This window comes from Triticum urartu, chromosome 4A (genome assembly GCF_056163025.1).
Source record: "Triticum urartu cultivar PI428250 chromosome 4A, HENAU_Tu73, whole genome shotgun sequence".
Taxonomy (NCBI): Eukaryota; Viridiplantae; Streptophyta; class Magnoliopsida; order Poales; family Poaceae; genus Triticum; species Triticum urartu.
The window spans coordinates 558,508,332-558,533,846 of record NC_141876.1 but is presented as its reverse complement, the minus strand read 5'-3'; the positions used below and the strand labels follow the sequence as shown (position 1 = coordinate 558,533,846).

General features: G+C 46.5%; 1 protein-coding gene, 1 non-coding gene and 2 pseudogenes across 3 annotated transcripts; 1 reads left to right on the top strand and 3 right to left on the bottom strand.

Annotated features, from left to right (window-relative positions):
• Positions 1 to 313: 313 nt before the first annotated feature.
• Positions 314 to 3,684, top strand: LOC125554183 (uncharacterized; annotated as a pseudogene). Its single transcript, XR_015601592.1, has 3 exons — positions 314 to 433; positions 1,050 to 2,037; positions 2,983 to 3,684. The product of XR_015601592.1 is annotated as an uncharacterized LOC125554183 (transcript).
• Positions 3,685 to 7,267: 3,583 nt separating this feature from the next.
• On the bottom strand, positions 7,268 to 8,472 carry LOC147976597 (uncharacterized; annotated as a pseudogene).
• A 1,086-nt stretch (positions 8,473 to 9,558) lies between these two features.
• Positions 9,559 to 15,013, bottom strand: LOC147976596 (uncharacterized). The gene is made up of 4 exons (XM_087519814.1): positions 13,712 to 15,013; positions 13,543 to 13,623; positions 10,089 to 10,171; positions 9,559 to 9,936 (listed from the first exon to the last, which is right to left on the bottom strand). The coding sequence occupies exons 1-3, from the start codon at positions 14,385 to 14,387 to the stop codon at positions 10,140 to 10,142; spliced, it is 789 nt and encodes a 262-aa protein (XP_087375940.1). The 5' UTR covers positions 14,388 to 15,013; the 3' UTR covers positions 9,559 to 9,936; positions 10,089 to 10,139.
• A 5,587-nt stretch (positions 15,014 to 20,600) lies between these two features.
• LOC125555130 (small nucleolar RNA Z247) lies at positions 20,601 to 20,732 on the bottom strand. Its single transcript, XR_007304562.1, has one exon. It is a non-coding gene; the product is annotated as a small nucleolar RNA Z247 (small nucleolar RNA).
• Positions 20,733 to 25,515: the final 4,783 nt, after the last annotated feature.

Below are 25,515 nucleotides of genomic sequence, written 5' to 3'. Positions count from 1 at the left end.
TTTCAGGTGGGTCTCAGTTTTACATACCTGCTTTGTGCCAAACTAGAATTTCCACCAGGTTCACGTGCTTCTGTGGCCTCTTTCTTAGTCACAAACTTGCAGTAGGCTTCTCACTAGGGCCAATGTGACTAAGAAACAGACAGATCACTAGTTGATCAACATGCCTTTTTTTTTCTTTCTATTTCTAACTTGTTCTTTGATTGCCCTGTGGTGGTGGCCTGAACTTTCGAATTTTGTTCAGATCGAGGTAAGAACAGATTATGAACATGTTGCTAAACGCTGGCGCTGCAATGGCAAGGATACTGTTGTTACTTGTTAGTATGCTTTGTGTTGCTGTTTTGTGGCACTTTCTGGCAACATCGTTGTGATCTTCACCTTGGTAAGACAACCTGGACTGGAATGCAGGTCTTGTGGCAAAAAGATGACCTTCCAGGTAATGGATGAGGATACTGTTGTTAGTATACTTTATTCATGGTAAATCCAAAAGTACTGTTTTCATCTTAGCAACCTCAACGGCAGACAACTAGCAGAGCTACATACAACGTCTAGTGACACAGAAAAATGGGAAGAACTCAAATTCGTGTGTAAATACTTCGTAAGATTGGAGATTTGGGGAGTCTTTCCCCTCCTTTACTCGTGTGTATTTGAGAAAAACATGTCGTGATCTAAGCTAAGTGCAAAAGCAAAAGTATTCTCTCGCATTCTTAGCTCGTTTTCATTTTCATGTAAAAAGAGATTAGCTCATACTCTCTCCGTTTCAAATTACTTGTCGCATAAATGGATGTATCTAGAACTAAAATACATCTAGATACATTCATACTTGCGACAAGTAATTCGGAACAGAGGGAGTACATGTCATGGTGTGCCGACTGGACAAACATATATGCCTAACCTTTGAATGATCAATGTATGTTGATTTCTTTTTTTTTGACAGAAAATGTATGTCGATTTCTAGTTTATAGAGAATTTACCATTTTTTAGTGGGCTTGCCATTTATAGTGTTTCTAGATCAATTTACCATTTCCAGTTTTTTTGTTTTGTTTGAGCAGATACCATTTCATGGATCCCATTTGAAAGACGCAACAACCCAGCAGCCCAGCCCAGCCCATTCCCGTACGCGATCAGCCACAGTCCACACGAGTCCATCATCTCTCCAACAGAAGAGAAGGGGAAAAGTGGGGAAAACTCCACGCCGCGGCAGCTTCCACCGCCGAATGCGCCCCCAAATCCAAATCCCTCCTCCACCAACCCCCAAATCCCCATGGCGACCAGGCGGCCTCCGCCGCAGCGCCGCCCCAGCTCTCCGGGGGCGCTGATCGACGACCTCATGCGCGTGCGCGGGGACGACCCCGCGAGCCTCGTCCGCGCCGCCGCCTGCTGCTGGAGCTGGCGCGGCATCATGTCCGATCCTGAATTCGCCCACGACTACCGCAAGTTCCACGGCGCGGCGCCCGTGCTGGGCTTCCTCTACAATGCAACCCACATGACAACCCAGACCGCAGTTCGCGGCGAGAGGCGTTGGTACTCCTCCCACTTCGTCTCCACCGCCACCTTCCGCCCGCCGGCCTGCCGGGACCGCCGCAAGTGGCGAGTCCTCGACTCCCGCCACGGCCTCGCCCTCTTCGACACCCCTAAGAGGCACGAGGACTTCGTCGTCTACGACCTCGTCACCGGCGAGCACTGGGAAATTCACGCCGATCCCAAGTGCCACTACTTCATGTGGTGACCCGACGACGACTACGACTTGCACGCGAGCCTACGCTGCAACGCCACACTGCGAGATGGAGGCTGGTCCCGGCGGAGCTGCGAGATGGACGCGACACAGGGTCATCGAGCTCAAATCATTGCTCCCCACTCCTGTCCTCTTGGACAACTTCGGCGTGACGCCGGTTGGTTTTGCTGAAGGTGTTGGTGTCATCTTCCCGAGTACAAACGCTGGGTTGTACACGATTGAGCTCAGTTCACGCCGAAGCAAGAAGGTGCACAGAATGCAAAGCATCGAAAAGGTCATTCCCTACATGAGCTTCTACACTGGAGGTATACAGAGAAACCACTTCTACTGTTTTTCAGACATGCACTTGAAGTTATGAACACTAAGCACACCATTGACTACTATTTCAGTGTGCTTGTGCTTCTAGCTTAGATTGTTGAATACGTCGCGAGTATGTAGCTTTTTTTCTTCTCATTTTTCCGCATAAGTAGATAGATACTGTATGCAGGTCCGCTCGCTTTGCTTGGTTTTCTGTTTGATAGCCATTATGTTCCTACGGCTACATCATGAATTAATCATCAACGAGCAAGGCATGTTGGCCATCTCTAGTTCATTCTTTTCCTATTCTAGTGGCGCACAATTACGAGAACATATCCAGTACTTTCTTTGTGTTCTCTTGCGACAAATCACAATATAGATAGATGTCATGCTATAAAATTCAGGATTCAAATTTAACCCATAGCTAGAGAAACAAAGAAAGACATACTCGGTTTTGACAGTAGTAGCTGGCAGCTGGATTGTCTGTTTCCCCCTTGGTGTCAACAGTTCTGGATGTCATTGCATTTGTAATTTCCTACAAACAGTTTTCACTGGAAGAAAGTTTTGTATACAATGATGGAATGAGTATTACCACGAATTCTATAAATGATTGAACATTTAAGCCGTGCCTATGTGTTAGTAGATATGAATGAGATTTGCAGGCTAGATCGTAGAGGCAAAATTAACAGACTTGGCTTTACGAAATTGTCCAGCCATGATCTAACGAACAAATTACATTGAAGTCTATATATTCATTCATACTTCTGCGTTGAGTCATGCCACAGGCCTGGCTGATTGTAGATAGCCATGATCAGGAGTTCAGGACCCTGGCCATGAGATTTTTATTGTCATGCTTCTTTTGGTGCTGATACAAACTAGAGGGAAAGTAGACATAAGTAGGCTCCTCTCTACTCATGATATCATCTTATGAAGCCTTGTCTCTTATGGTGCAGAATGGGGGCTGTTGCTGGCCTCTGATGAAGCTTCACCCGCAGTTGGTGGTGGTACAACGATATAACCAAATTGCATCAGGGCGATGGGATCTGTCTACTTTCGCTGCCCAGAAGCTTTTTGAAATGAACTTCGGTGTCTTCTGTTGCTGGTTGTGTTGGACAGTTTGGTTAGGGTTCATGCGCTTTTGCTCTATTCTGTGCTTGGGCCGAAACTAAGTTGGTTGTTCTGGGTGTGTGTATTGTGTTGGACAAAGAGTCATGTCGATACTGATGGACAGGGGAGGTGGTGTTCAGAAAGATAAAAGGAACAGCCGAGGAACGGTTTATTTTCTCTCCTGAATTTGGTAACAGTGGCCCGTATGTTCCTATGGCTATATCATGAATTAATCATTAACAAACAAGGCATGCCGGCCATCTGTATTTCATTCTCCATGGTGGTGTTCTAATTTCCCTATTCTAGTGGTGCACTTACACGAGAACTTATAATTTATTTGTGTTTTCTGTTGACAAATCACTGCTAGGTAGACCATGTATATGCTATGCTATAAAATTCAGGATTCAAATTTAACCCATGGCTAGAGAAACAAAGAAAAGCAAACTCGGTTTTGGTTGTAATAGTTGGCAGCTGAGTTGCCCGTTTTCCCCTGGATGTCAACAGATTTGAATATCATTGGATTTGTAATTTCCTACAGAACAGTTTTCATTGGAAAAAAAGGTTCTTTGTACAATGCAAGTGGAAAGAGTATACTGTGAACTTTATAAATGATTGAACATTCAAGCCCTGCCTATGTATTACTCCCTCCGTCCCATAATATAAGAGCATTTTCGACACTATACTAGTGTAAAAAATATTCTTATATTATGGGACGGAGTAGTAGACCTGAATGAGACATGCATTTGTAGTTTAGATTGTAGAGGCAAAATTAATAGACTCGGCTTTCCCGAATTCTGCAGTCCTGATCTAACACACGAATTATGTCTAAGTCTACATATTCATTCATACTGTTGGATAATGAGCAACTTGCTCTTACTGAGGGCCAAAGGCCAGTACATATACATGTGTGACAAAATGCAGAAAAGCCCCTTATACAATGGGGATGTACACAATGAACTATACACATCTAACACCCCCCCCCCCCCCCCCCCTCAAACTCATGGTGGATCAACAACACTGAGTTTGGAGAGGAAAAATCCATGCTGCGCTCGAGTCTGTGCCTTCGTGAAGAAGTCAGCTAACTGTAACTCAGAGGGCACATAGTGAAGAGCGAGAGTCTGATCCTGCACAGCAGCACGCACAAAGTGGGCATCCACACCGATGTGCTTGGTGAGCTCATGCTTCACCGGGTCACGCGCAATACTGATAGCATCGGTACTGTCGGTCAGGAGAGGAGTGGAGGTAGTAGCAGACACACCAAAATCCTCAAGTAACCACCGTAACCAGATCACCTCAGCCGTCAACATAGCCATGGCTCGCAACTCAGCCTCTGTACTCGAGCGAGAAACTGCAGTCTGTTTCTTTGTCTTCCAGGCAATAAGAGAGCCACCAAGAAAGACACAGTAAGCAGACAGCGAGCGTCGATCAGAAGGATCACTAGCCCAGGTAGCATCAGAGTAGGCCTGGAGCTCAAGAGAGCTGGAGCGAGGAAAGAAAAGGCGTTGAGAGATCGTGCCACGAAGATATCGTAGAACACGGAGGAGGTGACTATAGTGGACAGAGGTGGGGGCTGAAACAAACTGACTCAGGATGTGGACAGGATAGGAGATGTCAGGACGCGTAATAGCAAGATAGACAAGGCTGCCAACGAGGTGACGATAGCGAGTGGGATTAGGAAGAGGGTCACCATTAGAGGCACGAAGCTGAACGTTGAGCTCCATAGGAGTCACAACGGTGCGCTCATCACCAAGAGCAGCGCGAGCAAGAAGATCCTGAATATATTTTTCTTGGGAGATGTAGAAACCATCAGGGGTCGAGGAGATCTCAATCCCAAGAAAATAGCGAAGTGGACCAAGATCAGTCATGAGGAACTGTCTCGAAGGCGAGCCTTAACAAAGGCAATGTACTCAGAGTCGTCACCAGTGATGATCATGTCATCAACATAGAGAAGGAGAAGAGTCCGGCCATGAGAGGACGTGTGAACAAACAACGCAGGATCATGATTATTGGGCGAGAAACCAGCCGCAGTTACCACAGAGGCGAAGCGCTCGAACCAGGCGCGAGGGGCCTGTTTGAGACCATATAGGGAGCGGCAAAGTCTACAGACCATACCATCAGGAGCAAAGTACCCCGGTGGTGGCTAAACATAAACCTCCTCACGCAACTCGCCATTGAGAAAAGCGTTCCGAACATCAAGTTGAGAGATAGACCACTGACGAACAGAAGCCACAGCAAGAAGAGTGCAGACAGTGGTCATATGGGCCACAAGAGCGAATGTCTCATCATAATCTCGCCCCCTGCTCCTGCTGAAAACCACGGGCCACAAGACGAGCTTTGTAGCGCTCAAGAGAACCATCGGAGCGAGTCTTAATCTTGTAGACCCACTTGCAGGTGATGGGACGGACACTGGAAGGAAGAGGAACCAGATCCCATGTGCCAGAGCGCTCAAGAGCAGCAAGCTCTTCAGCCATCGCAAGCTGCCATTCAGGCTGAGTCATGGCAGTCCGATAGGAAGTGGGCTCAGCAATAACAGAGAGACCGTACCGATCAGGGGAGTAGCGATCAGGCGGGGGGCGAGGCCGAGCACGGAGTTTGTGAACCGGGGGAGGCGTGAGAGGAGGTGCACCAGAGGTGGAAGGCTCGTCAGAGGAGACATCCTCAGTACGAGATTGGCGAGTATAGTGGAGAGGAAACAGTGAGAGAGGGGAACGAACTAGAGATGATGATGGAGAACTGGAGGGGAAGGATGAAGAAGGCGGGGTTGGTGATGAATGAGAAGGAAGGAGAGGTGCCGGAGGAAGAGGTGATACATGAGGCACATAGCAGGATGTATCAGGAAGGAGAAGGAAAGAAAGGTCGTCCACAGAGAAACTCGAGGATGGAGAACGTGGGTAGTAAGAACGAGACTCGTCAAAGGTCACATCACGCGAGATACGCAAGCGACGACCCACAGGATCCCAACATCGATATCCCTTGTGCTCACCACTGTAGCCAAGGAAAACACACTCAACTGACTGAGCAGTCAGTTTGGTGCGTTCTCGGGGGGCAAGAAGAACATAGCATACGCATCCAAACATACGAAGGGCTGAGTAGTCAGGAGAGCGACCAGTGAGATACTGCATAGGAATACCACCCTGCAGAGCGGACGAGGGCTGAATGTTGATGAGATAGGTGGATGCGGAAACAGTCTCAGCCCAAAAGTGGGGTGGAAGAGAAGCAACAATCATCAATGCACGAGCCGTCTCAAGCAAATGACGATGCTTTCGTTCGGCAACGCCATTCTGAGCATGAGCACCAGGACAAGAGAACTGGGCAAGAGTACCCTGTTCCGCGAGGAAACCACGCAACAGCTGAGAGATAAACTCTCCAGCGGAGTCAGCACGAAAAGTACGAATGGGCGTGGCAAACTGGGTGTGAACCATGGCAGCAAAACGTTTGTATATAGGGAGAACCTCGTTACGAGATTTCATGAAGTAGAGCCAGGTGTAGCGAGAGAAATCATCAATAAACAAAACATAATAGCGATGACCACCTTTCGAATCAAAGGGAGCAGGACCCCAGACATCAGAATGAACTAAATCAAAAGGACGTTGAGATACAGACTCACTAGTAGGATAAGGTAACTGAGTCTGTTCGCCAAGTCTGCAACCATTACAATGTAAGAAGACATCTCCAGATACAGACCCTAAGAGGCCCTGACGAACTAAAGAAGACAAGCGAGAGCCACATATGTGACCAAGGCGATGATGCCACTACTGGAAGGACGCAGACGAAGAGGCAGCAAGAGCATGAGAGCTGGCGGAAGTGGTGGCAGCGGAAGGAACACAAAGCCAGTCAACCTCCCAAAGGCCCTCTGACTCACGGCGCCGGGGGCCAGCACCAACCAAAGCCTTGGTGCGACGATCCTGAATGGAGCAAGAGTCGATATCAAGGATGACATGACAACCAGAATCAGTAAGTTGAGCAGCGGAAAAAAGATTCATGGTAAGGCGAGGAACATGAGAAACACACGGAACAGAAAAAGATGGAGTGGAAAGAATACCACGACTAGCAACAGGAAAAGAGGTGCCATCGGCAGTAAGAACATTAACAGGCGAATCAAGAGGTCGGAGAGAAGACAAAGCGGAAGAATCAGAAGACATATGAAAGGAGGCTCCAGAATCCAGAACCCACGAAGATGTACCTGACTGTGTAGATGCTGGTGATGGTGAGGAAGAGGATGCAGTCACAGCAGCAGCAGAGCCAGTCGACGAGGAGCCTGAGGAAGCAAGAAGACGCTTGAGGCGAACAATGTCCTGGTCAGTGAGTGACGGAGTCGAGGAAGACACAGGAGGTCCGATGGAGGAGGAGCGCCTCTGGTCTCTCTTCTTCTGGCGACAATCAGACTCTGGGTGACCTGGCCGGGAGCAGTAACCACATGCAGTGTCACGGCGCGACGTGCCCTTCTCAGCATATGGATGACGGCTTAACCCCCCTGAAGGAGTAGGCAGGAGCGGCGGAGCGCTGAGGCGAGCAGGCGACACAGGAGCTCGGGCGGCCAGTACTGACGGAACCAGAAGCAACCCTGCAGAGCGAAGGCGGGTCTCCTCAGCACGAAGCTCAGCAAGTATCTCTGAGATAGGAACACGACCACGAGCAAGCAAGTGAGCACGGCGGGGCTCAAACTCAGACCGGAGACGAGATAAGAACTCATGGACCCGCTGAAACTCGAGATCAGACCGAGTAGTCTGACAACAGCGACAGGTTCCACAAACAACTGTCCGAAGAGAGTCAAGCTGGCGCCAGATGGTAGAACACTGTGAATAGAACTCATCAACAGAAGAATCACCTTGCTGAAGTGCGTGCTCCTGGCGCACGACAGATAGGTAGAGAGCATCACCAGAGGGCTGATAGCGCTGACAGAGATAAGACCACATCGCTGCAACCGTGCCAAGTCCCATGAATTCCGAAGCAAACTGAGGGAGGACACTCGCAGTGAGAACAGCAGCAGCTCTAGCATCATCATTGCACCACTGCGTGTAAACAGGCAGATCATCCCGGTACACAGAGAGAGCGTCGGAATAAGCAGATACCTGCTGATCATAAGCATCAACTGCAGCATCATCAAGAGCCTTGGCTGCATCCCGATCAGCCTGAGAAGCATCAGCAGCAAGCACCGGCGGCATAGGAGCCACGGGCGCAACAGGGCATGGCGGACAGGGGACCTCACCAGAAAGAACACCACACAGAAGGAGACCACGCATATGAATACGCATGAAGCCTACGAACTCAGCGTAGTTGGTGCCATCAAAGATCACCGAGCACCGCGGAACAACAACATAGCCCGAAGATGACATACTGAGATATCCTTTTTTTTCAACAGCTGCTAGAGGCCCGATCTGGATCTGCCAGAACCGCTCACGAGGCCAGAGACCGAGCGGGGGAAGCGACCGGGCGGACTAGGCCCGATCTGGATCGGGAACCAACACAACCCGAGGGGAAAACAGCAGCACCCGAGGTCAACCGGCGACCGGAGCAGAAGAGGAGGGGCCGGCAGGCCCGGACGAGAGGCAGATGGACGCGCGCGCTCGAGGGACCAGGGCGAGAGGAGGCCTCGCACGCTCGAGAGATCCCAACCGATAAAGGAGCGGGAGGAGCCGACCGAGAGGAGATCGGCAGCTGGAGCAGCGGATCTGGTCGGGGAAGCAGCGGGAGCGGCCCGGACGAGAGGAAGCCGGTGGCGTTGAACTGTGGAATTGAATCCCAGCCGGGACAACCCAGGGGAGCACGGGCATGAGCACGGTTAGCGACGAGCAGAGACGAGGAGAGCCAACCGGAACAGAGTCGGGGACGGCCGGAGACGAGAAAAATCAGGAGCAGAGGACGCACGGAGTTGCATCGTGCGGGAGAGAGGCTAACCTAACATCTGATACCATGTTGGATAATGAGCAACTTGCTCTTACTGAGGGCCAAAGGCCAGTACATATACAAGTGTGACAAAGTGCAGAAAAGCCCCTTATACAATGAGGATGTACACAATGAACTATACACATCTAACACATACCTTTGGATACCACTGGGTTTGTTCGCCATTGATGCTTGCCTTTGCTTGGCATTGTTGAATAATACATAATACTCCCTCCATCCCATAATATAATAGCATTTTTGACACCACTAGTGTAAAAAACGCTCTTATATTATAGGACGGAGGGAGTACTATATAATCGTATGCATTGATTCGATGCAAAGCCCAGGGGTTAATCCTCCTTTTCGAAAAAGAAACAAAAATATGGAAAAAGGTTCTGTATGCAATGTAGGTGGATTGAGTATACTGTGAATTCTATAGATGATTGAACATTTAAGCCTTTCCTAGATGTTAGATCTAAATGAGACAGGGATTTACATGCTAGAATGTAGAGGCAAAATTAATAGACATTGCTTTCCAAAATTCTGCAGACATGGTTTTGTTCACTAAGTATGCACTAGAGAGCATAAATTATTTCGAACTCTACATATTCATTCATATTTATGTGTTGCCAGGAGAGCATGCAGTTGTCACAACACAAATTAACAAGTCTCACTCAGAGCACAACGCAAACAGTTTGTCACAAGTCATAACAGAATTAAAAATCTTGTAATTATAGTGACGCTGGATCAACTGAACACTTGGATACAAAGCTACCATTTCTATGTATCCAACAAAACCGACTGCTCCTCTGAAACCACGTCCAAAGTTCAATGCTTCACATCATTACTCACAAAAGGCTCCAAGCATTTCTCCACAGAAACTTGGACAGCATTCATGCAGCTCCAGAATTCATCTAGAAGGCATAATGGTCTAGCGTTAGTGCTTTAGTCCGCTGCAGTGATAAGGATACAGTGACATCAAACATGACAAGCTACTGCAGTATAGATGGATCATTGTTGTACAGGTTAATAAGATTAATGGCTATGTCATTGATCATAATGTTACCATTGTGAAATGGCAGCAGGTTCTTCGTGATGGATGGATGGATGGCCCATCTCATGGCAGTGGCATTCTGTCCCCAGCGTGATCTGAATAGATACAATCAGAAATGAGACTATGGTATTCCAGTTTCATAACATCATTGTTCTTGGTGCACATAAAGCCGTTGATACTTCATGTCCTAAACATAACTGTTACTAAGAACGTATGTACAAAATTTGCTAATCGCAAGAAAACTATCATACAATGCGCTACATGTTTAGATGCCTTGAGTGTAGAAGGTTATTCAAGGAGTGACTTGTCATGGAATCTTGGTCATGTTGCAGAGGTTTTCAGCATTGGTCGTAACGCAGCTTGGTTGCTCTGTGGCTTGCCTCATCGCCATTGGCATGAGGTTCGACTAGGTGAAGCATGCATCGTGGTAGGCGTGGTGGGTGTGGTTGCTAATCCCTGAGATGAGCGTAGTAATGTCCGAAAGGCGTTGTACCCGGCTTCTTTGCCCCTTCTTCATAATGCAATGATACACATGCTTATGCGTATTCTAGAAGAAAAAAAACCCTGCCATCGTACTCAAGAAGATGACGCTTTCTGGAGTGCTTAATTTGAGGCCTTAGTCTGTGTGATTGTGAATATAGGCACCAAGCAGTAGCATGAATCAGTTGGTCTCATGTACATCCATACTCTGAATACACAAAATGTTGCACATAATCTGCTAGCTATTTTGGGGCAGATCACTTCCAATTGGCCACATAATCTGTAGTTTAATTAGCTCCCACCATCTTGGGTTTTCACTTGGGAAGATATCATTGAAGTTCAGTGTCTTATACTAAATTTGGTATCTGAGTCTGTATGATTTTCACAAGGGAAAATTAAAGATTTGAAGTATGTTTGAGCTAAAAACAAAAAGAACAAAGTAACAGCCAAAGCATGCTGGAATTAGTTGAACTTCTAATTGTCAAGCAGATATGCTGTAGTTATCATGGTCTGTTTTTGTAACAAAGTAAGCATTTCAAGCTGGCCGTAGGGCATACTTAAACCTTCAATACATCCACTTATACTGATTAAATGTTTGCTTCATGTCATTTTGCTGTATTGTTAATGCTTTGCTTACTTTATTTGCCAATACAAGGTTATGAAAAAGTTCCCGGGATTAAGAATTACTGTTCTTGGAGATGGAGCGTATATGTGCATCATTATTCAACTGCTAACTATTTTGCTGTTATCAGCACGACACAGACCTGATGACAGATGTGCTTATGTTCATCAGCATTCATTATACGGCATTGAATAATTTAGAGCACTTTATTCTTGTTTTCCATACATAGCAAGAATTATGAGTCGTGGAGTCGAGCGCCGAGGTTGAGTCATGGACTAGTCATGACTAGTCGACATAGTACTGTAGTACTCAACTTAGAGTACTCGACTACTAATACGGTAATACCTAGTATGTAATATTTACTATATATTATACTACAGCAATATACAATAAAAATTGAGTTGATCCAGAGGAGGATCACAACAACATAGGAGAACAGCAAGGGGAGGAGCACACAGCAGAGGGGTGGATCCACAGGAGGAGCAGAACCAGCGGAGGGAGAGCGTCGTAATGCTCCTGGGCACCGTTGGCGGGGTGGTTGGGTGGCAGCGGCAGTGGCGGGTCAATGGGCGGTGGCGGCAGCCCAGTCCCAGGTGAGGCAGCTCGTTGTGGAGCGATCTTGGAAAGCTAGGGTTGCAATTTTTTCCCTCCCGCGGGTTGAGCGCTGCTCACTTATCCCTCCCAAATTGAGTTGATCGACTCAAACACCCAGACTAGTCTGGACTAGTCAATGACTAGTCTGGACTAGTCAATGACTAGTGGCTCCACCGCTCGACTCAACGAGCTAGTCTACACGAAGAAGCTAGTCGACAATCAGATTAAGACTAATAAACTAGTCGTTACTCATACATCTCTTTTGAGCTTCATAGTCCATTATGTAACTGAAGCCTTTAAGATTGACTTCTGTTGCACTTACCAGAACTCCATTCCTATACCAACCGTTTTCCAAAATTTGCTGCATTTTTGTTACCAAATTTAAAATGTTCTATCAGTAAGCTGAAATACTTTGTAGAAAAAAAGATTGAACTCCACATTGGTTTTGTATATCCCAACCTGTTTCCATCACAAGTTGTAGTTGTCAAATTTATGATTTATCTGATAAGAGCAAGATAGCAACTTTTGTAATACCAAAAAAATTACTGCTTACCACAATGACACTCAAAACAAGCGCTATGCTTTCAGGCTGTAACTTAACATTGAGCATTTTACGACACTTTTGAAATGGATATAATGTGCCATGTTAAGCTTAACATTCTTCTAGTCATGAAACAATTTTAAGAACTTGGTACCTTTTCTAGTAGGTTATCATAGCAGCAGTGCCTCTTGCATAAGCATTCACTGCTCAAACTGAGCACCAAACTTGTTACTTGCACATAGCTTATGTGGTGTTATTCTACTTGATTTAATTTAGTAACCCTCTTAGATGTTATATTGTGTATTTTAGGCTACTGCTCCCAATACTATTCTAACAACTTGATTTTTCTGAATCTTGCAGTTGTTTCATTATTTGTGTTAATGTGCTCTAGTGATGACACAACTCCTTACAAACTCCTCATTGGTCAGCTAGTCTTGTTGATTCTGCAATAAATACACTATGATGTATGATCCATAACCCGAATTAACTACTTGCTAGTTTAATCGAACAAGTCAGTCTTGGTTAAAGAGAACTATTTATGTCCAGCGCTTGGCCATCAGTGCCTTTCAGGTTATTTTAGTGTGCTTTAAAATATTAATTAAAGATCCATTGTACTTCTATACCGAAGAATGGTGTTTAAGAAACAAAATTTTCTGATCAGACTGGAATGCACATTTCTCATACAGATGATACATGCTAGGCTGCTAGCAGCTGTTAATATGACCCTTTGGAACTGTGTCTGCCATGTTATCTAACCCATGGAAGGGAGTAACCAAACAGAGCCTCTAGTTGGACCAAATCCCAGCAAGAATTGGGTGTGTACGGAAGGGTGGAAGGCTTGGGCATTATTGCTGAGTTTCCAGAGTCAATCTAGTACTCCCTCCATTTCAAAATAACTGAAGTTCTAGGTTTGTCCTAAGTCAAACTGCATTAAGTTTGACCAAGTTTAAATAAAAATACAGCAACATTTACAACACTAAATTCTTCATTAGATCCATTATGAAATATATTTTCATATTATATATATTTAATATTGTAGATCTTAGCAAATTTTTCTGTAGACTTCGTCCAACTTTAAAAAGTTTAACTTAGCACAATCCTAGAACTTCCATTATTTTGGAACAGAGGGAGTACAAGGCAAAATGTTCTAATGTTAATGCTTTCTACCGCTGCAGCAATATAGATGGACCATTGTTGCAGTTGATAAAAATAACCCGTTAAACCCTTACCATGCAAAACGGTGTCCAATTCATGTGAATGGTCGCCGCGACCACGTTTTGATTGCAGTGGCATTAAGATCCTGACATGTTCTGAAAAGACAAAAGTACTACAAATTAGTATTCGCTAACTACAAGAAGCAAACATATTGAAGCTGTACACGTTCAAAGAAGCTAGTACCTCGGCTGTAGAAGCTCACATAGGGTATGACTGTCTGGACGAACATCTTTCTGTGTACCTTCTTTGTTTGGCCAGAAGAGACCTCAACTGTGAACAGGCCAGCTTCTGTATTTAGGAAGATGACACCAGCACCGCTCGCAAAACCAACCACCGATGGTCCACCACTCACGAAGGTTTTGCGTACCATCCAGTATGTGCTCGAGAGGGCACTAGGAGGGAGCGATGTTTGAAGCTCGACGACCCTGCGTTGCCCCCTCGCCACAACTCCATTGGGACCATCCTCCATTAACCGCACATAGAGTTTAGAACCCCCCATGCTCGCAAACACCAGCGCACCGTCCTCCTCCCCCATGAGTTTACCGCATGGCTGGTCCTGCAAATTGATCGCCGAAAGTTCTTGCTCGCCCACGTCATACATCACTATTCTTCCGCTCCACTTACGGGGGAAATAGACTTTGTTTCCCACAACCGCAGTGTGCCCTGTCTCCTCCATGGCACTGGTGGCATTCGGGTTCTCAATGGAGATCATTTTGCTCCACTCGGCAGCCTCAGATGAGTAGAAGGAGGCGAACGTGGTCCTCTCTAACTCATTGGAGCCCGCGAAAGCCACGAGGAAGGGACCGTCGTAGCAGCCCAGGTGGTCGCAGCCATCCTGGGCGCAGAGCACCGCCGCCATCCAGGTTATCTCCTCCTGCTGGTCCTCTGCAGTCTCAATTATCTCCGACAGCTTGGGGTCGGTGAGAAGCCCCCACCGGCGGTCCGTGATGGGGTCCCAGACGGTGAAATCTGCGTGCTTCTCTCTGGGTGTGTAGAAGAGGACGCGGCCATGGCGGGAGTCGGCCGCGTGCCAGTTGCGGCGGTCGCGAACCGGCGGGCAGAAGGCTCCGGTAGGGTCGAATCAGGCGACGCCATGGCTTTCCTAGGATTTGTTGTGGAGGTAGCCCAACACGGGGGACGCCCCGTGGAAAGCGCGGTAGTCGCGGAAGAAGGCGGGGTCTGAGATGGTTTCGAGCCAGGTGGTGCAGACGGCGGAGGCGCGGACGAGGCTCGCCGGGTCATCCGGCGGGATGCGGAGCAAAATCTCGCGGATGGCGTCGTCGACCAGCGTGTGGCGGCTGCGTTGCGGCGGCGCGAATTCATGGTGGGGGATTGGGGGCGAGCCTCCCTATCTCTCTGTCGCCATTAGCGGCGGGGCTTCGGAGGCTGGAAGCAGTGGGGCGCCGTGGCAGCGTGGCGGAGCCGTGCGCCGGCCGGTGAGTCGAGCGGGGCGCCGCCGCTGCGCGCAGTCGGAAACACAGGGAGCGAGTGGACTCACACGCTTATCTCTGTAGGGTTTTTGGTGGAATGGGCTGCGCTACTAACGCGAATAAGTGGCCCGGCCCATCTCCCCTCCAGCGGCTTCTTATTTCTCCATCTTCTTTCTCCTTTTTCCCTAAAAAAGAATCCTCTTTATTCTTCTTCCTTCCTGCTTTGCACTCATTCTCCCCGCCTCGACCACCCGCCAGTCGGCATTGGCCTAACCGCCGGCTCATGCCACCCATGCCGCCACTCTATGTCCTCAACGCCACCTCCGCCGGTCCGACCTTTCACCAACACCTACGTCGTCGCGGCTCGTCGCCGCATCGGTCCATCTCTGGCTCGGTGCTTCGCTCCAGATGTGCCTCATCGTCGCCTCACCCCTTCACCCACCTCTACCCCCATCGACATTGTTCCCTAACTGGGGCGGGCCCAGGTCAATGTACCATGCGCATGGTTCCTACGACGGCCCGACGGCTTGTCTTTTCATAAAAGAACTGAAAAAATATAACGTGCATGCCTAGGGCGGAGACCATGGGGCGAGTAGGAGCCGTATCCCACCCCCTAAGCAATTGCATCATGTACTATAGTTGTGCAAATAATTATATATATTTTTAGGAAATATATATTTTTCTATTGTTAGTCGTGATTAGTTACAACACCCAAAAATGTACTAACTTTCTTTTTCCTACGGGAGCCCATGACAAATGCTATCAATTAGGTGGACTTTTTTGAAACAAAACACATAAACTTTATTTAGTAGAAATAACAGTTACATCGTTTATGACGAATGGTACAATTTCATTTGGGGGTTTCTCGAACCAATCACAAGTCAAAAGAACCAGCCTAGCAAGCTCACGATCAACTTTATTTTCTTCTCTATTACAATGTTTAAATCTATAAATAAAAAAAACTAGAAGAAAAATAATAACGATCGTTAAAAATTGTCATCTCACACCCGCAGAGTGTCCTTCATTCTTCAAAGTATTAATGACCTTCGAATTATCATAATTAATAACAAGAAGGTTGCATCCTAATCACCCTTTTGTGCAAGTGAAAGAACGAATCTGAGCGCCGAAGCTTCAGCCGTCGGGACGCCCACACACCAGTCAACTTTCCAATTCCCCTCATTTAAGAAATTTCCGTTATCATCCGTTAAGACCACCCCAAGACATACCCGTCAAAAGAAGTGTTAACATTAAGTTTAACAAAACCCGCAGGGAGGCGGATCCAACCGTGTGTCTTTAACACTTCCATATTCTATATCCCCTGCGTAGTGCACGTAACATGTTTGGAAATTGGTTGTGAGATATTGATAAACAATTTTCTGCACATATTCTTATGGGGGTGGCTGCCTTATGCTAGGCATTGCGGATTGTAAAATAGGTTGGAAGCGTTGAACCCTTTGTCTCGGGCCGCATTGATATATATTGGGCATAAGCCTTGGCGTACAAGTTTAGGAGAGATCGATCTGACAGATCGTTACAGGAGACAGATGAGAATTGCTACGGGAGAGAGAAGAAGAGATAGAATAGGATTACATGTTTAAACACAAGACCTATCTCTATTCAACTATTCTAACACTCCCCCTCAATCTGAACCTCAAGGAGCTTTGCCAAGGTTAAGATTGTATGTGAATTTTTCCAATCCTCTCATAGTAAGCGGTTTTGTAAACCCATTTGCGAGCTGATCTCCTGTGGGAATGAACTTGATCTCAAGTAGTTTCCGAGCCACCCTTTCTCTGACAAAATGAAAGTCGACCTCAATGTGTTTTGTTCGTGCATGAAAAACAGGATTGGCTGAGAGATATGTTGCTCCAATGTTATCACACCACAATCTCGCAGCCCGAGGAGCTTTAATACCAAGCTCATAAAGAAGTGTCTGAATCCACATTACTTCAGCTGTAGCATTAGCCAAGGCTTTATATTCGGCCTCTGTACTTGACCTTGAAACAGTGGCCTGTTTTCTTGCGCTCCATGACACAAGATTGGATCCCAAGAATACAGCAAAACCACCCGTAGATCTTCTATCATCAGCATATCCTGCCCAGTCTGTATCTGAATAAGAAGTTACAAGAAGAGAGGGGGACTTGGTAATCTGAAGTCCAAGGCCTCCTGAGTACTTAAGATACCTTAGAATTCTCTTAACTGCAGTCCAATGAGTAGTTCTAGGTGTATGCAAATATTGACATACCTTGGTCACTGAGTAGGAAATATTAGGACGTGTAAGAGTTAAATATTGCAAGGCACCTACAACACTTCTATAGTTTGTTGCATCTGCTGGTGAAAGAGCATCTCCACCTTCTACCGTGAGTATTTCTGAGGTAGAAATTGGTGTACTAACCGGCTTGCAATTCTCCAAACCCACTCTTCTGAGAATATCAGTGGTGTATTTTTCCTGTGAGAGAAGTATGCCATCTTTAATGTTCTTTACTTCTATTCCAAGAAAATAATGGAGATCACCCAAATCTTTGAGAGCAAACTCCAACTTTAAATCCTTAAGCAAGCAAGTAGTAGCTTCTGCACTTGAACTAGCAACAATTATATCATCAACATAGACAAGCACAAAGATAGTAATACTGCCTTTCCTAAAGAAGAACAATGATGTATCTGCCTTGGATGGTATGAACCCAAGGTGTTGTAACTGCATGCTCAACCTAGAATACCAAGCCCTTGGTGCTTGTTTCAGACCATATAATGCTTTATCCAACTTACATACATAATGTGGTGTGCTGTGATCCTCATAACCTGGTGGTTGCCTCATGAACACTTATTCCTCAAGAACACCATGAAGAAACGCGTTCTGAACATCTAGCTGTCTTAACCTCCAACCTCTAAAAATAGCAATAGACAAGACAAGTCGAATAGTGGCAGACTTAACAATAGGACTAAAGGTATCTTCACAATCAATTCCAAACCTTTGTTTAAATCCTTTGGCAACTAATCTGTCCTTATACCTGTCTATGCTTCAATCAGACTTTCTTTTTATCTTGTACACCCACTTACAATCAATAATATTGTCTCCATGTTTTGGTGGCACCAAGTGCCAAGTTTTGTTTTTCATAAGTGCATTATATTCACTATCCATAGCTTCTTTCCAATCCTTATTAGCAAGGGCATCATGCAAATGAATTAGTTCACCAGTGGTGGTAAGAAACCCACGTTTGATTTTGTCATACCTAATTGTACCATCATTGTACTATTTTTCCTTCACAATACCTGACCGTGCCCTTGTTTGCCGAAGAGGGGGCGTAGAATGCACAGGAACATCCGCTGTAGATGGTGGTATAGAAGATCCTGGTGAAGCCTCATCTGCCACAGAAAATCCCGCCGGCTCCCAATCCGATGCAGGAAACGAATCGGCCAGTTCCCGATTCGAGGCGGATCCTAGCGACTGGTCGGCCGCTGAGAAGGCCCGTGCTGAGGTGGGACTGGCCATGCGCCCGCGGTCGGCCGCTGCTGAGGCCCGCGGCGACGTGGCAGTAGGGGACTCACCCTCTCCCGCACATGCGCTGGCATGTGAATCGAAGCGAGGAGGCATGGCGTGAGGCGATACGGCGAGGCCAGTGGGCTCCACCCTGGCAGCGCGGTCGGCCACAGGCCCGCGCGAGTCCAGGCCCACGGGCGAATCAGCGTGGGATCATGCGCCGACAGTAGCAGCAGGCTGAGCGCGCGGATCCGCCTGGGATCGCGTGCTGTCAGCCGGATCAACAGCGTATTCCGTGCCTGTTTTGTCTGATTCTTCACACATAAAATGATGATTCAAATTCAAATTAGCACAGATATCACCTGAATCAGAATTTCCTTGGGACTTTTGCACATGATCAGCCTTAGTTAATTCGCCCCCGTGATCACAAGGTGCAGAAAGATCAGGAAGAAGTGCTATTTCAGCACGAAGTAAGGCTCCCGCATTTGGATGTAGTTTGGCAAAAGGAAAAAGGGTCTCATCAAAAACAACAACTCGTGAAATGTAGATGCGTCCAGTGGATATTTACAGACATTTATACCCTTTATGGAGGTTGCTATAACCAAGGAAAACACACTGAGTGGATCGAAATTCAAGCTCGTGATGATTGTATGGACGCAAATTGGGGTAGCAAGCACACCCAAATTTTTTGAGATAGTTGTAGTCAGATTTTTGATGATACAAACGTTCTAATGGAGTGGAATTGCCAATGACTTTGCTGGGAAGCCTATTGATGAGATAAGTGGCAGTGATGAAAGCTTCATCCCAATATTTGAGAGGCATAGAGGCATGAGCTAAGAGAGAGAGGCCAACTTCAACTATGTGGCGATGTTTGCGTTCAGCAGAGCCATTCTGCTGGTGGGCATGAGGACATGACACATGATGCTCAATCCCAATGCTACGGAAGAAAGAGTTGAGTTTCTCATACTCCCCTCCCCAGTCACTTTGGACTGACAGAATCTTTCGAGCAAATTGTCGTTCAACGAGTTTTTGAAACTCTTGGAAGATAGAAAAAACTTCAGCTTTATATTTAAGGAAATAAATCCAAGTAAACTTGCTGTAATCATCAATGAAACTGACATAATATTTTTTTCGTCCAAAGGAATCACGAGCATGGCCCCATACATCACTAAAAATAAGCTCTAAAGGAGCATGAGAAACACTATAAGACTTAGGATAGGGAAGCTGATGACTCTTGGCATATTGGCAAGCTTCATAAATAGACTCACTAATGGAACTATGTGACAAAGGAAGATTATCTTTATTGACTACTTGTTTCACAATGACTGATGATGGATGTCCTAATCGTTGATGCCATCTTTCCAGAGAGGGTTTGATGGCGGAGTAGACTTGACGACGCCGGCGACTAAGTGCTCCGGATGTGATGGGGTAGAGACCCCCAATGCATCTACCGTGATGGAGAAGTTCCCTCGTTGCCTGACCCTTAATGAAAAAATAACGAGGGTGAATTTCAAAGAATACATTATTATCGGTGGCTAAACGAGACATGGATGCAAGATTTTTGTCATCTTGTGGAACATGAAGGACATCCTTAAGAACTAGATCACGTTTAAGGTTAGGGGATTTAATGGAGGCTTGACCAATGTGGCAAATATCCATACCTCCTCCGCTTGCGGTGTGGATCTGATCAGCGCCATGGTACCTCTCGCGAAGAGCTAGTTGCTTGAGTTCATTGGTAACATGGCCGGTGGTGCCAGAATCAACATACCAGATGCCATCGCCTCCCTGTTCACGCATGGCAGCAGCAACATGGCGGGCATCAGGGACGAAGTTCTCGTCGAAGCGATGCCAGCAATCCATAACCTCATGGCCAGACTTCTTGCAGAGCTGGCAGCGTGGGCGAGGACGGGCGGCAGGGGGACGGCGGCCATTGTTGGAGTTGAAGCCGCCGCCGTTGGTGAAGTTGCGCCGTTGTTGTTGGTGTAGCCTCCCCCGTTGTTGTAGCCGTAGGTGCCTCCAGAGCGAGCGCCGTCGCCCTGAGGAGCACCGCGTCCACGGCCACCGCCACGACTCTGCCCCTGGTGACCGTGCCCACGGCCGCGACCACGGGACGCGGAGTTAGCAGACGACTGCCGAAGATCGCCACCATGGAGGAGGGTGAGGCGGCCATCAAAACTCAGAAGCTGATTGTACAACTCCTGGATGGTGATGGGTTCCACATGAGCGGTGAGTGCAGAAACCACCGGATTGTACTCCATGTCCAAACCAGCGAGGATCTTGGAGACGATTTCTGGATTGGAGAGGGCCGCGGTAGTACACGCGACTTCATCAGTAAGGCTCTTGATCCTGCCAAGATAGTCAGCCATGGTCATGTTACCTTTTTTGAGATTGGTGAGCTCAATGCGGGTGTTGATGGTCTGGGCTTGACTCTGGGCAGCGAACATAGCATGGATGGCGCTCCAAACTTCGGCCGGCGTCTGTAGCGTCGCTACCTGAGCGAGGATATCGTGGGAAAGAGATCCCATCAAATACCCTTGAAGCTGTTGCTGTTGTGCGTACCAGAGGGATCGGGCGTAGTTGACAACGTGTTCTTCCTTGCCGTCCTTGGTAACGGTGAGGGTGGCAGGCGGTGGCAGGCTCGTCCCGTCGAGGTGGTGTTCCATCTGAGCGCCTTTGATCTGAGGTAGCACAATGGCCTTCCATAGAAGGAAGTTTCCCCTCGTAAGCTTCTCCTGTGGTGGCGATCCGAGAGACCCCGCGGTGGTGGTGGAGGAAGACGACGCGAAGGCGGAAGATGACGAGGTGATGAGCGCGCCAGCGGTGCTGGACAACGATGCGGCAGCGGTGGTCGACATGCTCTCGGTTGAAGGAGGAAGATTGGTATAGTTTTAGGAGGTAGCTAGATGCGATCTATGATCTTTGAGGAAGAGGCTATGACTACCATGTAAAATAGGTTGGAAGCGTTGAACCCTTTGTCTCGGGCCGCATTGATATATATTGGGCATAAGCCTTGGCGTACAAGTTTAGGAGAGATCGATCTGAAAGATCGTTACAGGAGACAGATGAGAATTGCTACGGGAGAGAGAAGAAGAGATAGAATAGGATTACATGTTTAAACACACAAGACCTATCTCTATTCAACTATTCTAACACGGATTACGAGATATGATGTGGTTTTTAACAATAAATGTGTTTCATCTTTTGCACAGATTATTCATGCATGTACGCAATGACTACGTACTTGGTCTATCTTGCAGAGGTCGGAGGACAGTGACATTTTTACGATAATGTCTACACGGCTGGAGCATATGACCAGGGAGGTTTTCTCCCTTTATAGATGGCGGTGTAATCTTCGAATAGGATCTACCGCATCATAGGCTGACTGATTTTTCTTTTGCTGAAAAATAATGTTTATTTTTGAGTCTATTGGACTTGTTAGCCATGTGCATCTCACTATGCAGAGGCTGGGCATTCTTTCGATACGGTTACATCTTCTCGATATATCAATCCATGAAATGTCCTTTACGGAAAAATATATTCGAGATTTCGAGTTATCATCCCGCTGCTTCTCTTGCTGCTAGGGCACTGCTTGCTGGCTGGATGTAGCGGTAAAATTAGTTGCTAGCTGGATTATCAGCTTCTTTCTAGATCACAAAAGATATGCTGAACCGATTATGTTCACATCCTGGCTCCAAACATCATTGCCTTACGGAGCGACGCGTTAAGAGCCCTCAGTTTCTCTGTCCGGCCATGAGATTTGCGTTCGTGGTGTGGGCTAACCAGACATGCAAACCGTATCGAGTATCGGCACGCCACATCTGCTACCATCTACTACCTCCGTTCGAAAAAAAAATTACGAGAAAACTTTCGATCTATTCATCAATTGTTAAGGTAGTATAAAAATCATTAAAAGTAAAATTTACATCTAGGCACGTAAACCACCTAACGACGACAACAAACATTGAAGCGAGTTGAAGGCGCACCGCCGTCATCGCCCTTCCCTCGTCAGAGCTGGGCAAACATTGTTGTAGTAGACAGTCGGGACCGTTCGAAAATACTTGACGTGATTTTAGTTTAGAATTTGAACTAAAATCACGTCAAGTATTTTCGAACGAAAAAAGTATAAAAGAAAGAGGTTTCGAGCCTTTTAGAAGTGGGAACACACTCAGGTAAAAAAAGGAAGAAAATGGGAGGCATTATATACTTGTTGCATTTAATTTTTACTCCATTGCCTCCATCTGTTTTATCATGATTCTTAAAGTATTTCTCTCTCGTCGGGGTTTCATTTTCCTCTCATTGGCTTTTAGCTGGCGTTGTGTTTTTTTAATCAATAATCCGATCTCCCGCCTTACCGTTTGCTGGGATGACTACGGGGTGGCTGTGCACCATTGCCTGGCCTTGGTGACCAGCAGTGAGACTGTAGTTTTTGGTGTTCTCATCCGCGGGCCCGATTATATCGGGCTAGGGCTCTCGCTATGACGGAAGAGTTTGGTTGCTCGCCAAGGATTACGGGGCAAAAATCTCTCGTGGAGATGATGGAGTTAGGCTTGCATGAGTAGGACCTGGATGATGTGGTGTTTGAGGATGAGGGGTGGCCGCCGATGGAGGAAACACCTTGGATGGGCTAGTATTTATATAAAGCGAACTTTCACCATTTATGATTCTTCAAGAACATGTGTACAATCTGGGATCCAGCTCAGGATGTTAGGTTTCAGACTTTGGAAGACATTATATATGTTAATGCAGTTCTCATATCGGGAGACTGGGAGAAGGTGATGGAAGGGTGTTCATGGACCTTTTGGGGCAATCTAGTTCTCGTGGCTCTGTATGACGGATTCACAAAACGTTCGTCTATTTGGTTGCACCACCTCGATTTTTGGATCCAAATTCACGATCTATCGGATGGATATTGTGGTATGACCAAAGCCATGTTGTTAAGTCGGTGAGTCCATCACTGCCGAGGCCCCGTCTAATGACTTCGCTACTTACTTTCTTCACGTGTGGGTCAAGTTAGCTGTTCACAAACCCCTAAAGAACGATCTGTCCATTGTTCATGGTGGCCAATGTGAGTTTTTTCTAGTTTTTTTGATAAAGGACATTTCATTGAATTGATATATCGAGGTGATACAATCGCATTGAAAGAATGCCCGGCCTCTGCATAACTCGATGCACACAGTTAAAAAGTCCAACTGAATCAAAAAATAAAATCGTTTTACAACTTAAAAAGATAAATTAGTCCAGCCTATGATGTGGCAGATCCTATTCGGAGATCACACCGCCATCCATGGGAGGAGAAAACCTCCGTGGCCTATGCTCCAGCCGCGTAGACGCCATTGTAAAAAGGTCCCTGTCCTCCGGCCTCTGCAGGATAGACCAAGGGCCAGTTCTTTTGGGCGATTCTACCAGAATCGCTCCCCTCCCCAGCTTTTCCCAGAATCGCCACTCCATATTTTTTTACAATCCTAGCTAATTAGACCTTAACTAGATAGGATTGTTAAAAAAAATGAAGTGGCGATTCTGGGAGAAGCTGGGGAGGAGGGCGATTCTGGGAGAATCGCCGAAAAGAACTGGCCCCAAGTACGGAGCCATCGCGTACATACATGAATAACCTGCATAGGAGATGAAACATATTTTTATTAAAAACCACATCATTCCTGGTAAGCCACAATGCCCAACATAAGGCAGTCGCCCCCACAAGAATATGTGTAGAAAATTGTTTATCAATATCCCTCAACCAGTTGCCGAATATGTTACGTGTACTACCTGGTGGGTATAAATTTAAAGCTACTTGAACTATGGCCCAAACCGTCCGAGCGAACTTACACTCAAAAAATAAGTGCTTAATAGACTCGTCATGTTGGCAAAAGACACAGGCCTTGGTGCCTTGCCAGTTGCGTTGTGCTAGATCATCTCTAGTTAAGATGACCCCTCTGTTTAGGAACCAGAGGAATATCTTCACTCTCAGAGGCATTTTAAGCTTCCACAATTTTCTGTTATCAACCGGAACATCAGAATGAACCATTGCATCATACATGGATTTGACTGTAAACTTGCCATTCTGATGCAAATTCCATCAAAAGATGTTCGGTTCATCTGACAGCTGAATAGCCTCTAGACGTATGAGTAGCTCATTCCAAGCTGCCAGGCGAGGTCCTAAAAGGTCCCTACGGAAAAGAAATATCAGGGTTTTCTTGTCCCAAAACTTTTTTGATGGTGACAAATTTATGTCTAACAATCCTATACAAACTCGGGTATTGCACCATGAGTGGTGTGGTCCCTAGCCAGGTGTCTTCCCAGAATCGAACCTGGGAACTGCCCCTAACCGAGGAAGTCCCAAATTGGAAAAAGAATTCCTTGGACTTCATGACTCCAGACCAAAAATATGAGTCACCAGGTTTCCAATGGACTTGAGAAATGGCTTTGGATTCCACGTACTTGTTACAAATAATTTCCTGCCAAATTCCATTCCCAGTAAGTAGTTTGTAAACCCATTTGCTGAAAAGAGCAATATTTTTAATCTCAAGGTCCTGGATTCCATGTCCCCCTTGACTTTTAGGTCGACATAATACAGTCCACCTAGCCAGTCGACATTTCTTTGATTCATTATCACACTGCCAAAAAAAAAACTGGATCTAAAGTAATCGAGACGCTGAAGAACCCCTTTCTGTAGATGGAAGAATGACAACATATATAACACCATGTTGCTGAGGACGAAATTGATCAAGATCAATCGCCCCCCATATGACAAGAGTTTGGCTTTTCCAACTGGCTAGCTGTTTCTCAAGTCCCTCTTCCACGTGCTTCCACTCAGCGATAGTTAAACGTCGATAGTGTATGGGAACACCCAGATACCGAATCGGGAACTGCCCGATGATAACCCACAAGTATAGGGGATCATTTGTAGCATTTTTTGATAAATAAGAGTGCCGAACCCAACGAGGAGCTAAAGGTAGAACAAATATTCCCTCAAGTTCTATCAACCACCGATACAACTCTACGCACGCTTGACGTTTGCTTTACCGGAAACAAGTATGAAACTATTTTGCAAGGATAAAACTACGAGTACTTTGCGAGAATAAAAC